The following is a 17194-nucleotide window of genomic DNA, read 5'->3' on the forward strand; positions in this document are numbered from 1 at the left end:
TATATATATATTGTCACAATATGTTGATTATGGTATTTGGAAGTGAAGGTGTGGTTATTGGGGGTGGCAGGAGGCCCTTGTATACAATATAAAATCATCGATATCAGACAGGGAAAAAATCTTTTACAACAGAATATTCAGGGAAAATACATGGAATTATAATTTGAAAATTCTGTGGGTACCCTGAGACTCCTTAAATGAATACAGATTCACGTTTAGCACAACATGATTTACAATGTCTAACCCGGGATTTGAACCAGTAGCCTTTGGCTTGGTACTGTCAGTGTTCGAGATTAAAATTTTGGGCAGTATCCCAGTTGGATACTAACATTTCAAAATCTGGTATCCCACCAGAGAATTTAGTATCCCGCTTAAATGAAATTCATAAATAACATTGTTAACAAACTTGGACGACACTGTTCTTGTTCCCAGTATATTGCTCTGTTGCAATCGGAATTGCGAAATTTGTGAAATTCGCAATCAAACGTAATCAGCAAAAAGATTTGCTGCATCTATTTTTGAGTAATACTGACATAAATTAATATTTAGCAGTAATCTATAAGTGTTTCTGACATTACTAATGATAAATCTATCTGTATTAATTTTCTGCAGATGTGGAATCAATATCTCAAATAAAATTTGAAGGGAGAAAACATAAACAGGGAATTTTAATTTGAAAATTCTGTGGGTATCCTGAGGCTCCTTAAATGAAATACATTTTTAATAAATATCTTGATCAAGTCATTGGATGTATATTATTTATAAAGTTTTTGTTGTTTTACAGAATCAGTTACTGGATGGAGGAGATCTTTCCACAATAATCGGCACAGGGATGCCAGGTGGAAAGGATTTGGTTGACGAGTTCGGGAAACCCATGTACAGAAACAGGAGAACTGTATGTACCAGTCTTAAATTCTTTGTTAATCGTCTTTGTTGGTTTGTTTTTGTTTGGGTTAATTATATGCATAATGGTATATACAGGTAGTTTAATATCATTCTATATCAAAACTACAGTTCAAGTATTTAGCTAAGCCAGCAGCTTGGCTCCATTGGACAAAAAAGAGAAAGCCTAGTCACAATGTAACTTTAGATCAACAACAAGACTTTGTGACACCATCATTTTGGCTTCATATACAATAAATAACAAATATATTTAAAACATAATTTTACTTCAAATCCATTTTTGATGAATGGTACAATTTAGTAAATGGAAGTATTTTACTGAAACGGTCAGATGCATAATTATTAATCAAGAAAAAACTTTTTCCAGTAGCAATTATGCATCAGAAGTTTCCAGGACTTTAATAATGTTCAGAATGTGCTTTAGCTTTTATTCTGGATCTAGTTTGTTCCATTCATTTAATTTAATAAATACATTACTAGTATTATTTGTGCCATCTCCATCTGCTGTGTATGTGAAACCTGACTGTATGTATATGTTACAGTTAATCTGTATAATCAGGTTGTATACAATAAGATCATGTATATTACCTGATTTGTTTTCAGGTAATATGTGTCAGGGCTTCTAGATTATGTTAGCCCCACTCCCATGGCTAGTGATATTCAATGTTGGGCTAGTAAATAACTATTATTGCCATGCCCGACGGCTAGTGAAAAAAAGTAAAATGCTGCAGTTAAGTCTATTTTGTAAATATGAATATCCTGCCTCCACCACCTAATGTTAGTGTGTTTAAACTCTATCTTGCTTTTTAGGTGACACCGGCCTCGGTGGCGTCGTGGTTAGGCCATCGGTCTACAGGCTGGTAGGTACTGGGTTCGGATCCCAGTCGAGGCATGGGATTTTTAATCCAGATACCGACTCCAAACCCTGAGCAAGGCTCAATGAGTAGGTGTAAGTAAACCACTTGCACCGACCAGTGATCCATAACTGGTTCAACAAATTCCATGGTTTGTGCTATCCTGCCTGTGGGAAGCACAAATAAAAGATCCCTTGCTGCCTGTCGTAAAAGAGTAGCCTATGAGGCGACAGCGGGTTTCCTCTAAAAAACAGTGTCAGAATGACCATATGTTTGACGTCCAATAGCCGATGATAAGATACAAAAATCAATGTGCTCTAGTGGTGTCATTAAATAAAACACACTTTACTTTTTTTTTTAGGTGACATCTGATTATTACTATTAATTAGTAAAATTGTATTAACTTAAAGTAAAGTAGGGCTAGTGAATTTTTAATCCTGGCTAGTAAAAAATTTAAATCACCGATCCCATGGCTAGTGGATTTTATAAAAATTCTAGAAGCCCTGTGTGTATTGCCTGATTCACTCAATTAATGTACATATTATCTAAATCAGGTAATATACACATTACCTGATTATCTACAGATTAACTGTGACATATACATGATGGTGGTTAACATTAACAATGTTTTTTCTAATTCCACAAATTCACCCTGCAAGTAAGGTAAGTAATGGATCCATGTAAAGTGCAGATTAAGCTTCCCTGGATAATTTAGTTTGAGAATTAACTAATTGAATGTTTTTTTTTTTTTTTGTTTTTTTTAGATGAATAGCTCTGACCGAACACTGCTAAATGCATTCCGAGAGATCAACCAAATGGCTGACCGTCTTAACCTTCCCAAAATGATTGCAGTAAGTAAAATTATGAAGGAGGGGGAGGTGTTTGGGGACTTTGCTATAATATGGGTTGGTTTCATACATTAGCTTAAAAGTGACCTATTGTGAATGACAGGTCAACCAGAAACATGTTGTAGTTATCCAAATTGATAATTTCGACAGGACATAAATAATGTTTTATATCATTGTAGAAAATCTTTCAAACTACCTTTAACAATTCAGGCCATATGATTTCAAATTTCATGGGAAACCAGTGAACATTTTGTTCAGTATTGCTTCTTGATTCCCTTCACAAGTTTCAGAGATCGCTACTGAATTTTAAAACATTAAACAGTAGTTGCTAATCAATTTTCCATTGACTAGAAATATTGCTAAATCATGATTTTTTGCAACAAAATGTTCCATGGAAACACCTTTTTGGTTCTGTGCCTTGTGATCGTGGGAACCCATCGGAAACTTAAAAAAAAATAATTATATATGTATTATTTTCATTGAATAGTCGTAAACGAATAATAATCATGAGAAACAGTATTTCGGTTGAGTGATTTTACCGACACAGTACCAAAAGCAATTACCAGAACATACACACTGATAAAAACAGTTTCTACTACAATCTTGACATTGTCTTTATATAGTATACCAAAAACAAAACATAGTGGGATAAAATTATTTTACATTTCAACAGGATCGAGGTAATACCCTGTTCAAGCAGGTGCACGAAGGCAAATCACTGAAAGGTCGGAGTAATGATGCTATTGCCTCGGCCTGTATGTACATAGCTTGCAGACAGGAAGGAGTTCCAAGGACATTCAAAGGTAAGTTTTGTTAATTTCTAAAAAAAATTAAGTCATGATTGGGTTTAAGTTGTTATTTGGCAAGTATGAGTTGTAAATGAACCTGGTGAATATATGTCCTAAACAGTTTGCCTGAGAGATTATTCTGGTAATTGCATATTAATGAGATTCAGAGTTTTCTTTTCATTTTACTAAATATTTTCAGTATTCCGTCATCTCTTTAGTCATGCTGGGGTATCGTTAAATATTTCATTCATTCATTCATTCATTCATCTCAGAATCCACCAATGAACATAAAATTATTTGCTTTGTATTTCACCTTCTTAAAGACATTTTAATCTGTGTGTATACTTATACAAATTACAAATGTCAAAAGAAAAATTACCACCTTTTATTTTCAGAAATTTGTGCTGTCTCAAAAATCTCAAAGAAGGAAATAGGACGAGTTTTCAAGCTAATTCTCAAGACCTTGGAGACAAATGTGGATCTGATTACAACTGGTGACTTCATGGTACGACAGTTTACTTAAAATTAACCTTAGTGGGAGGTTTTTCAACAAAAAGGGAAAATATAGCTTTATATGTTGCAGTATTTTTGGTTTCCTCTCTAAAAAAAATCTAACATGCTTTGTATATGAGACGGTTATCCCCAGGAACACCGAAACAACCAACATTATATCCCCATTTCTAAAACGAATAGAATAAATTAAATACAGTGAAACTCTTCCAAACTGGACAACCTATATACCAAGTAAATCATCCAGTTTAAGAGGTATCCTGTTTAGAGCAGTTCTTTCTGCACTGATATTTAGAAAGGGACCATGAAAACTGTCAGTTTTTCAGGGAATCCTGGTTTACAGAGGGTCTGGTTTTGAGAGGTTTCACTGTATATTAAAAGAATCCATCATATGTGTCCATGTGAGACAGGGCTATTCCACCCGAAGGTACATAATTTGTTGTCATGGGATGAGGCTTGCATAGATACATAATGGAGGATTATTTTTCTCCCATCCAGTAGATGAAAAACAAGCATTTTGAGAAAACGTGAAAAAAATCAATTTTTTATTTTTTATCTTACAATAAAATAATCATAACCATTGAAAATATCATAACCAAAAATGGTTTATACTAAAAGTATAAACCTAAAAGTAATGTTAATACTAAAAGTATAAACCAAAAATGATAGTATAATTTCATGACAGCAGGTTTCCTTGTTTTTATGAAATATAAAAAGCATTTCTTGCGTTATGTTGCCGTCACCCAATGTTAATATCAGCTCAAACAACAGAAGTCACGTGGTCATGCGAGATCGATTTATTCCACATGGGCTGACATCATGGAATACGCCTGTCTTGCACGGCTAGGGGTGGGAGAAATATTAGTCAAGCACTGAATTTTTAGTTTGTGGGGAAGAGCCTGCTTTGATACTATTTTAAATTATATATCTTTCTTGGGCCCGATCCTTATAAATCATTTAAAGTTGTCATCTGTACAATTAGCATGTAGTTAAAAGAGTGGAGATTTGCTAGTCTTAAGTTAGGAATGTAAGTATGGGTTTTATTTAACGACACACTCAACACATTTTATTTATGGTTATATAGCATCGGACATATGGTTAAGGACCACACAGATATTGAGAGGAAACCCGCTGTCGCCACTTCATGGGCTACTCTTTTCGATTTAGCAGCAAGGGATCTTTTATATGCACCATCCCACAGACAGGATAGTACATACCACAGCCTTTGTTACACCAGTTGTGGCGCACTGGCTGGAACGAGAAATAGCCCAATGGACTTAACGTCCTGCCCCCTACATTAAGTTGAAATGATAGTTTTCATGTCTTTATGTTATTGCACAATCATATATAAATATTCATTTTGTTGTCATTATTTTGTTTCCTCCTGTTCATTTCAGTCTAGGTTCTGTTCAAATCTTCAACTGCCTAACCATGTGCAGAAGGGAGCTACACACATTGCCAGAAAAGCAGTGGATATGGATCTTGTGCCAGGGTATACACACACACAATCTCTCTCTCTCCCTCTCCCTCTCCCTCTCCCTCTCCCTCTCCCTCTCCCTCTCCCTCTCTCTCTCTCTCTCTCTCTCTCCCTCTCCCTCTCCCCTCCTCCGTGTCTGTCTCCAAAAAAAAAATTGTTTTGCTATGCTAGAGCACATTGAATTATTAATCATTGGCTATTGCATGTCAAACACTTGGTAATTTTGACATAGAATCTTAGAGAGAAAACCCGCTACCTTTATCCATTAGTAGCAAGGGATCTTTTATATGCACCATCCCACAGACAGAAGAGCACATAGCATAGCCTTTGATATACCAGTTGTGGTGCACTGGATGGAATGAGAAATAGCCCACTGATGGGGATCGATTCCAGACTGATCACGCATCAAGCGAATGCTTTACCACTGGGCTACCTCCCGCCCCCATTTTTTAAAAACGTGTATTGCACATTCTAATATCAGATAAAATAAAATATGCATTGATCCATTGGTCTGACCATTCAGGTTAAACATTTAATGACCAGGATGTGAGGTAAACACTTTAATAAGTCTGCAATTAGTGAAATTAATTTATTGTTTAAAATTGTAATTAATATATATATATATATATATATATATATATATATATATATATTTACCCCACAATCACTGTATACATTGACAAGATACGATGACTAGATAAATCTTTATATTTTCGGTCACTGACCAAAAATATAGGTCACGTGATATAAGCCCGACTCGACTCGAGTATCTCAGAATAGATTTTCAATAAACATACTCTTTAAATCATTTGTTTAAGTATGGTAAACACAAATAGCTTTTAGTTTTGCGATAACAATACAAAACTTGTATATTTATTTATGAATTAGAGTTTAGAAACGCTTTTTGAATGTGACAGAATGTAGCTAGCGTCTTACACAAAATGATGTCATGTATCTTGTATGACGTCATACGGCAAAAGCCTTGCTAGGTTGACAATATTCTATTTGCGTACACGAAAATGAAATAAATAATGATTTTCCGACTATTCCTGTAGGATATTTTAATCTGTTTGTTCTGCACGGAACCATTTGCCATTATGACAGTACAAAATCCAACGGTCAATTGGATGTGCTTTTTAACGTGTATATATACATATTATTTAAACAATAAATTAAAGCACCTTTCACTAACTGAAATATAATTTGCTTTGAAAAGGATCATGAAAACATTATTCTTATATTTGATATGGATTCTTTAGTTTTTTTGTCTTGAGACTTTTCAGTTTTTGATGAGCTTTTCATCACACACTATTTCATATTTCAGTCGCAGTCCCATCTCTGTAGCTGCTGCCGCTATATACATGGCTTCTCAAGCATCAGAAGAGAAGAAGACACAGAGAGGTGAGTTATTGCTGGTGGTGACAGCAATAAACATTGTGCTGCATTCATTTGGTGCTTGTTAATTGATAAGTTCCAAATTGTGAACAAGACTACACCAAGTGGAGAGCGTTCAGGCGATTTATAGACAATTTGCAGTCAGTCCAATCTCATACACCCCAATTCATTATTTTTCCAAAATCCTACCCCAGTTCACAAGTTATTTCGCCACACGAACACTCGTCACAACCTGTCAATTTGGAAATACAATATTCACGACTCCTAATGAATGCAGCATTATCTGAGTAATCTAACCATGGTGATTTTTGTTTGTTACACCACATACCATTTACCCACTCCTTTTCTGAGTTTAAAGTTCACAGGTGTAGGAAGGTGCCAAAAAGTGGGGAGATACACACACACACACACACATATATTTATATAAATACATGTATAAATATATAAAGACTATCGCTGCTGCTACAAAGTGGGGGGAGAGGAGGGCATGTGCTTCCCAGCTTCCTACAGCAGTGAAGTTCCAGTCATGAAATTGCTAACTGCTTTTGAGTGTTTTGTAATGCATTTGCCAAAAAGCTTAGTAAACTAGTGCATAACATTTCTAGTGAGTGTTTAATATGTTTTATTTTGGTAAGAAAAACTGAATTTGCCTATGTATTATAAAAAAAAAAATCTTCAAATTGTTAAAAAAAAGAGTATAAACTACATTGTTAAAAAGCTTTAAACTTATTTTTTGACCAGTTTGAACACCCTCTCTTTACTTTTAATAAAGCAGCTTTTTAATGTAGCAAGTTTATATTTAATATTATTTTTTGTTAATTTGTTTTTTATTTAGAAATTGGAGATATTGCTGGAGTGGCTGATGTAACAATCCGACAGTCGTACAAGCTGATGTATCCGCAGGCACACAAACTCTTCCCAGAGGACTTCAAATTCTTCACACCGATTGAGCACCTCCCCACACAGTGAAGACTTGGGTTTCCAACAGAATGGATCTCGATAGATCTTATTGTCTGTTCCGACATGCTACCCAAACAACCACACCTGTCCAGTTAAATGCTTTTGGCCGTTGTGGGAACAGATCTGTAAGCCTGTTAAAAGCTAACGGAAATCCATGCAGTGTTAAGCTGTGGGGAATAACACACCAACTGTAAATAGTGCCTAATTTATATGCATATTGATGTCATTGCCGCCCAGGAGGATTTGTGGTAATAAACTGACCCAGTGCTTGTTAACAGTTTTACCGTCTGAATTCAAGGTCCAGCTTTTAAAAGTAAAGACATGATTATGAAGTGGCGTTTAAATTCAAACTGATACTGTTACCTAATGGTGTTACAGAGGTGTTAGTCTAAATGTCATGCAGGCCTGTAGGAACAATATTGGGTGGGGGGTGGGGGGGGGGGGGGGGTGGGCAGAGTCACTATAGAGAGGGCACAGTCTCTTATGGGGTGGGTGGGCACAAACCATATTTTTATCTTTATTTATATAGAGTAAGACAAAAAAACGTTTTAATTGTCTAGTTGGGTGGACCATCTGGTTCCTATGATGTGTATATGTTTGAGTTCTGAATTTCAAAGTTTTATTAGCATGGGCTCTATGGCATGAAGTTGAATTCAGGTCCTATTATCAGGACAGGCCCATGTTTGTCTTGCTTATACAAAGTAAGGTGAGATACAGGTAATACTTTTCTGGTGGTGGCGAAAGTGTCAAAAATGTTTAAAAGTTTAGATAGTTTCTCACAAACTATTATAATAAATCCTAGGCTAATGAAACTTGGTTTATAGTTGCACCTATGGATGTTCATCTCTGTGTACTGAAATTGTTTATGGTAGGCAAGACATTTAAATCCATGGAATTCTTGATATGGTAGCTGAGGTAAAACTTTATTATTTTATCATTACATGCTCAATTGCATGCAGTTTGAGTTCAGCTTATAGCTTTACAAGCAAAGACTATGTATAATAATGATCTATGTTGCATGTACTTTCAGCTTAAATAATAGTGTTACAAGCATTGGCTGAGTTTAAACTATAGTTTCATAAGCCCTTGCCAGATTGTATTGAATTTGACATTCAAGCTATGAAATTGATATATTTGTGCTCCATTTTAGTTTTGAATTCCTGTGCCTTTCATGATTATAAACGCATTGTCCTTTGTCATTCTTCACTCTTTAACTTGCATTTTTCTTTAAACGATATTGTTTTTACTGGTTGAAGACAACTTCTAGATCTGATGTGGCCAAAGTTTGTCAGGAAGAAAACTCCCAGGAAATTGAGTATTGTATATGTCTTGAAACATAGGTTTAAAATGGTCATAAAAATTGTTAGGTCTTATAGAAACATTTATTTGTGAAATATTTTAAACAAAAATTGATTGTTAATCATTTCTTTTTTAAATTTTTTCATTAACCATTTAGTAAATACCTTTTTTTTTGTGTATTATATAAACGACTAACTGTTACAATTTATATCTTGTATATATTGTATATAATGTATCAAAGGTGACTGCTGTAGTGCTTTAAGACTAACTACAGTAAAGTACTTTTAGAATGAACACACTTACAACAAACTACTGGTTAGAACGCACTGATTGTAAAGTTCCGTTATTTCCCCCTGTATTGTATTAATAAATTTCAGTGTATAGAATGAACTACATGTATGTATAGCAAATCAACTGTTAAAATGAACAAATTGGTTCGATTTGAGACTTACAATATGATATAGTGGTAACTTTTTCCTGTTTGTTTTACTTTTTGATGGAAATAGAGGGGTATGGTATCAGCATCTCCAGGCTACCAATTTTCAAAGGTATCTTAGCGTTGTGATATTTTAAAACCGTCATAAGCTATGGCATCACTACAACACACGCTATATTGACATAGTCAACAACGTTTTTACGATATCATAGCACTAAGATAGCTTCAAAAATCTAGACCCAGATTACTTAAATGTTCTTGGAAGGACTTGTTTACCCCTGTAGGTTGTGATACACATTATTTTGATCTGTATATCTGTCCATTAACTATAATCCATACCATCATTCTATATAAAAAATAAAAAAAAGGTAAATAATTTGTTTAGTTTGATGTAAGAAGAAAAGTAAAAGTGTTTTGGAAATTAAAAAACCCACTATTTTTGTATGCAATTTACAAATCATTCAGCTCCGAAATAAATAATTTGTAGTAAATCCTATAGTATGAAAAAAAGGTTTTCCCTGTGGGATGGACTAGATGTTTTTTAAAGAAAAAAAATTCAGTGGATGTGGGTGAAAGACTGTTGACATGAAAGAATCTGACAATGATTGTTAGTTTGTTTCTGTGTTGCTCTATTCATTTTTGACTGAGTATGACTGGAACTAGAAATAGTCCAATGGGCCCACCGACATGGATTGAACCTAACTAACCACTAATCCACTCTCCTGAACAGACAGCCCAGCTAGCTGAGGTGTGTGCTCAGGACAGCACAAGTTAATTTGGTTAAATTTTCGCTTCACCCAAACTCCGATTTAAGATTCTGTTGATTCTAGATTTGCCACATGAGTCTACCTATGCTTATTCATCTTATTTACTTACTTCATGTTTTATGTCTGATATTCGTTAAAGTAGTTATATTTTATAATTTAATGTGTGCTTACCTATTTATGTAGGTGGCAGAGTTGGACTACTTGTACCATATTGAATGTGTGGTCTTGTTACAGCAACTTTACTTCGTCCTAGCATCCACAAAATGATTTTTACATTACAAGGTGAAAAGATCCTTAAAAAGAAAGAAATGTCTCATTTAACAATACACTAATAAAAATGATTTTTGTTTTTGTATTATTCTTTCTCGCTTACTTAATAAATAATATATCAATACTGGTATTTACCACTTTAAAAACAAACCATTTTATTGTCTAGCAGATACAACAGCCCTAAGTTCAGCCAGTGAACATTTGGCTAATGTTCGCAAATTATTTGATTGGTTCCCAATGTAGTAATTTGGTTTAATGTGTAAAAAAAAGTCTAGCGAACGTTGGTGATAAGTGGTTGACTGAACTTACCCCAGATACCAAAATATATTTTATTAGGAGGTTACGTACGGGTGATAACTTTGATGTTCGAGACAAATGAATGTTCAATGAAAGAAAATCAAATTTAGTTTTTTCCCTTATTTAACCTAATGGTCAATAATTATATTTTAATTTACTGACTAAAAGTGGAGTTTTTGATGAAAACTACTTCTGTTGAAGTACAGACAGAGTATACAGGTACACTTGGATAATTTTGACATTGTAAAATATCATTTGATGTTTGTGTAATTTTGCCATGTTATCTGCCTCCTTTTGTGCAGTAGGGGAGAGACGTAGCCCAGTGGTAAAGCACTCGCTTGGTGCACGGTCAGTTTGGGATCAATCCCTGTCATTTGGCCCATTGGGCTATTTCTCGCTCCAGCCAGTGCACCATGACTTTTACATCAAAGGCCGTGGTATGTGCTATCCTGTCTATGGGATGGTGCATATTAAAGATCCCTGGCTGTTAATCGAAAAGAGTAGCCAACGAAGTGGCAACAGCGGGTTTCCTCCCTTAATATCTGTGTGATCCTTAACCATATGTCTGAGGCATATAACCGTAAATAAAATGTGTTGAGTGCATTGTTAAATAAAACATTTCCTTCCTTTTTTCCTTTTGTGCAGTTTAATATAAATAGGTCAAATGGAGATGTCTTTGTTTTCTTCTTTTTTTTGATATAAAAGACAGTAAACTTTTGAAACTGTTAGTAATGTTTGTTACAGCATAGAATGAACAGCATTACTGAAATCCATCAACACTTTTATGTTTGTTTTTTCTCATCACATTTTATATGAATTCCATATTATTATTATTATTATTATTATTTAGTAATAATGGGATGATATACTGGTCTTACAATCTAAACAGTGTCATTAACAAAGCTGACATTTGCTTATTTGGATATATTGAGTTACTATTGAAATAATACCTAATAGTATATAATAGTCCTTCCCAGCAATGCACATTGTTTTCTTACAGTGGTATGTACTGTAAGTTTATCTATTTCTTTGGTGCGAGATGTAGCTCACTGGTAAAGCACTCGCTTGATGTGCGGTCGGTTTAGGATTGATCCCCATCACTGGGCCCATTGGACCATTTCTCGCTCCAGCCAGTGCACCACGACTGGTACATCAAATGTTGTGGTATGTGCTATCCTGTCTATGGGATGGTGCATATAAAAGATCCCTTGCTGCTAATCGAAAAAGCATAGCCCATGAAATGGCGACAGTGGGTTTCCTCCCTCAGTATCTGTGTGATCCTTAATCATGTCAGACGCCATATAACCGTAAATGAAATGTGTTGAGTGCATCGTTAAATAAATCATTTGCCTCATTCCTTTATCTATTTCTCAACTGATTGTTTTCTTAATTGCACACAAAGATTGTGAGTTTTTTGCTATTTTATTTTTCTTCTTTTGTCAAATAAAACTGAAATTATTTACAAATGTACAGTGTTTATGAAGCTGGGAAGGACTATATTTATAATTAATTCAACAAGGTTCTAGCTTCTCTTCCGATCAAAGACCTATACTGATAGTCGGAATTGGTTTTAGTTTGTGATTTAGTTTCAAGGGTGGATGCAGAATTTGTCATGGAAGGAGCCATTTATACACCAGTGTTCGACAAATGTTGAACAGAGTCAGTAATCATCACAGAAGTTTTTCAATTCTCAGAAGACTAAAATATGTTCAAACAAGTAAATATCAGACTTTGTAAACACACTTTAACATTTATTTATAATAATTTTTTTTTTTTTTTTTTTTAGGTAATACTTTGTTAGGCCATTTAATAGGTCAGTGGTCTGTGACAATATGCCTTTAAAGGGACATTCCTGAGTTTGCTGCATTGTAAGATGTTTCCGTTTAATAAAATATTTCTATGATTAAACTTACATATTACATATATTTTCTTGTTTAGAATATCAGTGTCTGTATATTCAATGTGTTTCTGGTTGTCTTAATATTTGTAAGAAGTCCAAACTGGATTTTGTCTTCAAATAATTTCATACGTACGAAAAAAAGTATATTTTTGGAAATAAAATGAAATTTAACCTAGTACAAATATTAGAACGATCAGAAACACGTTTAATATACAGCCTCTAATATTTTATGCAGAAAAATATATTTGATATGTAATTACAATCGTAAAAAAGTCTTTGTTAGTCGACAACATCTTAAAAAGTGCAGCAAACTCAGGAATGTCCCTTTAATGTGAAGTGCATAAACCAGTCTAGCAGACATTCTTCTGCTCAGTTTGGCTGAACTCAGCCCTGCTCTTGTAACCACCTCAAATAAGGAGTCACTTAATATTCTCCCAAGCTCCCATGTTTTATCGAGTGGTTTTGACTGTAGTTGATGGGTTTTGTTGGTGCATGGATACTATCAAATATTTGTTATTATAATTGTTTCTTTGGGTTGCACAACACCATTAAGTTTGACCAATATGCTGTTGTGATGTGTTTATATCAATGTTTTGAAGGGGAAAATAAGTTTTATGTTTAAAGTATAATTGTTTGTTTTTTGTATTAAGTATTGTTTGATGCCATTTTTTCCTCTTATATTCTTAAACCAGATGTACTTTTTGATGTTGTTTCCGTTAAGAAGCATTTCAACTCGAGCAACTGTTTTTTGAGTAGGAGATTATATACATGTTTGGTGCACAAATCTTTTTATTAGTTTTATAAATATATGCATTTCTTCATGGTTACATAAGTAGTATTGTAGATGATATTAAGATTTTTTATTTTCTGTAAATGTTTAATTATGCTGTGCTCATAATTTTAAATGTTGGATATAGATATTAAAACTAAATCAAACACACACACAAAATGTAACAATTGGGATGTAAAAATAATTACCAATAAAATTGTGATTTTTGTTCTGTTATGTATTTTCGAATAGGTGAACTCCGGTATTCTCGACATAAAACTGATTTTAATTTTCTTTATTGAGTTTTCAAATTAATATGCCTGTTATTACTATTAGTTCATTGTAAAACTGTCAGCTTCTCAAAATCAATTAATTATGAGTTGGTTCTGTCTGTTCCTCAGATATTTAGTTTGGCATTTGTTTAATGGTTTTAAAGAGGGTCTTTTTATGTAGTTACAGTAAATCACAATCTGATTAAAATTAGCTCTACTGGTCTACCAGTAGATCTAACAGCATTGTGTGGACTCCCATGTCCAGGTGACATTTCATCTATAAATAACAATTTAAATATCAACCAAATTACACTTCGCCTTTTATAGCGAATATCGGGCGAGACTATTTATGCAATAGGCACACTTGTTGGTCAATTTCAACATTAAAAACGGGGGGAAATGCAGTAATAAACTTTGGATTGTATACTAGTATAAACAGATTTTTTGGCTATACCATCACGTTTTTTTTTTTTTCCGTCTTGAAACAAATTTTATATAAAATTTTATATTGAAATTAGTTTCCGGTATACTTCGTAATTCACCCAAATCATTTCGTATACCCTCGGCATAATCCCGAATGTTTTCAAATTCTTTTCAAATCACTGGCATGATTTTGCAAGTACGGTTTTGATTGGTCGAATGAAAGGTCAACTGGACATGAGCTCCAACGGGGTGCTGTTAGATCCACAGGTAATAGTAATTAACCAGTGGAGCTAATTTTAATTAGATTAAGTAAATCACAACAAAAAAAAGGCATTGTGATGAAATTTTAAATCTTTTAGGCAGGTGTTTGTGTATGAGGGTGGTTTTGGGGGTCAACCTCGGGATACCTTGCTGCTAATGAAAAAAATTAGCAGGTTTTTTTCTGAAGAGTTGTTTTGTTTTAACAACACCACTAGAGCATGTTGATTCATCAATCATCGGTTATTCAATATTGCGTGTCAAATATTTGGTAATTTTGATGTATTTTCTTAAGGGAGGAAACCTGCAACATTTCTGCATTAGTAGCAAGGAATCTTTTATATGCATCATTCCACAGACAGGATAGCACATATCACAGCCTTTGATATACCATTCGTGGTGCATTGCTGGTAAGAGAAATAACCCAGTAGGCCCACCCATGGGGATTGATCCTATTGACCGACAGCACATCAGGTGAGCACTTAACCAATGTGTTTGAACACAAAGCCTGGACTGTGTTGACGCTGTATGTACGTATGTATGCTCACAAATGAGTCCAATCAGATGTCAGGAATTAACGTGCTTATATCAATGTAATGTTCAAGCACACAAAATTTTTAGCATAATTTCTGACCAGGGCCAAAAACCTCTTAGAACGAGAGGGTCGAGGCTGGAGATCATTGGAACATTGGTTTTGTTGAGAGCTTGTCCAGTGTTTTGACTGGTTCTCATTCATTTTAATTAAAACACCAAAACCAGTCTATCCTCCTTCAAAAATGTTTTGGGGTTTTTTGTAAATAATTTCAGTTTGGTTTTACTTAAGAAAAGTAAAAACGTTTTGGAAATAAAAAAAACCCCCACTATTTTTGTTGTGTGCAATTTAGAAAACAATCGGCTCAAAAATAAATAACTTGTAATAACTTCCATAGCATGAAAAAAGGTGTTGCCTGTGGGAAAGAGTATAGCAACCATTTTGTAATTTGCAAGTGTTTGCATCAGTTGAATGGATGGCTCCAGGTCTGTTGGTTGGCTTTGGTTATAATGTGATTGTTCAACATTCCTACATATGTATCAGTTTTCAGGAGATGTTTTTTCAAAAATGTTCATTAGATTTGTAAAGTGTTTTGTTTGTAAGAGTTATTATTTTCTTTACGACAATCAAGCCAAGTTCCTTGGAGATATGGTCACTTATGTTGTAACTTTGTAGTACGACTTATAACAAATAAAATGTGATTGGAAATGTGTTTTGTGGAGATTATTTTTTAATATACATCTGCTAATGTAACACATCAAAAGGTATTTTGTGATCACTGATAAACCATCATTTTCTATGATATATATACATTTTAATCCTCAGGCCATGTTTTGTAAATCGGCACATATTGATATGTAATCTTAGAGGAAATCTGCTACATTTCTCCATTAGTAGCAAGGGATCTTTTATATGCACCATCCCACAGACAGGATAGCACATACCACGGCCTCTGATATACCAGTCGTGGTGCACTAGCTGGAACGAGAAATTGACCAATGGGCTAACTGATGTGGATGGATTCCAGACCGACCACGCATCAAGCGAGCGCTTTACCACTGGGCTACGTCCAGCACCCCCCTGAGTATACAAAGACTGATATTCTAAACAAGAAAATTTAATTGTAGTTGTTCAAAAGGCTGTCAGAAACATTTGACAATGCACTGGTAGGAAGTGGGGGGTTGTCAGGGAGGCATGTGCCCTCCCACTTTGTAGCAGAAGCAATTTTTTAAATATATTTTCACATGTATTTATATATATATATATATACATGTATATATATATAAATGTGTGTGTGCCTCATCCCCCACCCCTCAACGTTCTGGCACCTTCCTACGCCCGTGCAATGGCAGCAAACTCGGGTTATTTATCTCTTTAAGAAATAATGAAGAAATAAAAAAGAAATAAGACTTTGTATAGACTTTTATTATATAAGAAAACAAAGTATATTTAAATACATGCTGCTACAAACATAGTACAGTGGAACCTGCTTAAACTGAACGTCTTAGAATATCAGCATTTATGAAGTTTAGAGAGATCTTCCAAAATCTCTATTCTTGTCAATTGGTTAAATACATTTGTAGCTGCTTGGCATAGTGACTCATGTTTATTCAGCTGGAGTTCAATTTCGTTTCTGCAGAATCAAACATTTCCATGCCAAATATTCACCCATCTTCTGGAATGGACAGGTTCTGGTTATTAAGGGTTTTAATACAATGAATAAATAGGAAACAAATCACGACATAACAAATTGGCCAATTTTAACAGGATCGAATCTGGTTTTATCAAGATCCGGTTTAGGCATATTCCACAGTACTATACATAAAAAGGAATATGATTTTTACAATGATTTCAAATTACTAAAATTCAGATTCTATTAATTTGGAATGCTGATAAAATAAATATAGTCTGACTTTGTTAAACAATGTCATATACTGTATAATATATACTATAAACCCATATCGAATACAAAACATTAAAAATTCATATTGTATAAACTGAACATTGTAATGTTTGATAGACATATGGAACCCATATGATAGACATATGGAACCCTGTAAACATTTAAATATGACCAGTAAAGTAGTTCTGTGTTCCACACATCCATGTACATAATGTGCAGGTTATACAAAAAAAAGTAAACTCTTTTTTTTTTTTTAAATTCTTCTAGGAATAAAAATAAAAGAAGAATTCTAATTGGGTAAAACAAAATAGAGCAGACAGATGAGGGACTAGC

The 17194-nt window shown here is 34.2% G+C and overlaps 1 protein-coding gene across 1 annotated transcript in view; it reads left to right on the forward strand.

Moving 5' to 3' along the window:
- Window positions 1-8153, forward strand: part of LOC121384262 (transcription initiation factor IIB-like) — a 19200-nt gene extending 11047 nt beyond the window's left edge. Inside the window, exons 4-10 of the mRNA XM_041514576.1 lie at window positions 785-895; window positions 2522-2608; window positions 3279-3408; window positions 3789-3898; window positions 5301-5395; window positions 6705-6781; window positions 7611-8153. Of these exons, the coding sequence (XP_041370510.1) occupies window positions 785-895; window positions 2522-2608; window positions 3279-3408; window positions 3789-3898; window positions 5301-5395; window positions 6705-6781; window positions 7611-7744 (744 nt within the window). The 3' untranslated portion in view covers window positions 7745-8153. The remainder of the gene's footprint in view (window positions 1-784; window positions 896-2521; window positions 2609-3278; window positions 3409-3788; window positions 3899-5300; window positions 5396-6704; window positions 6782-7610) is intronic.
- The last annotated feature ends 9041 nt before the right edge of the window (window positions 8154-17194 follow it).

This window comes from Gigantopelta aegis, chromosome 10 (assembly GCF_016097555.1).
Source record: "Gigantopelta aegis isolate Gae_Host chromosome 10, Gae_host_genome, whole genome shotgun sequence".
Lineage (NCBI taxonomy): Eukaryota > Metazoa > Mollusca > Gastropoda > Neomphalida > Peltospiridae > Gigantopelta > Gigantopelta aegis.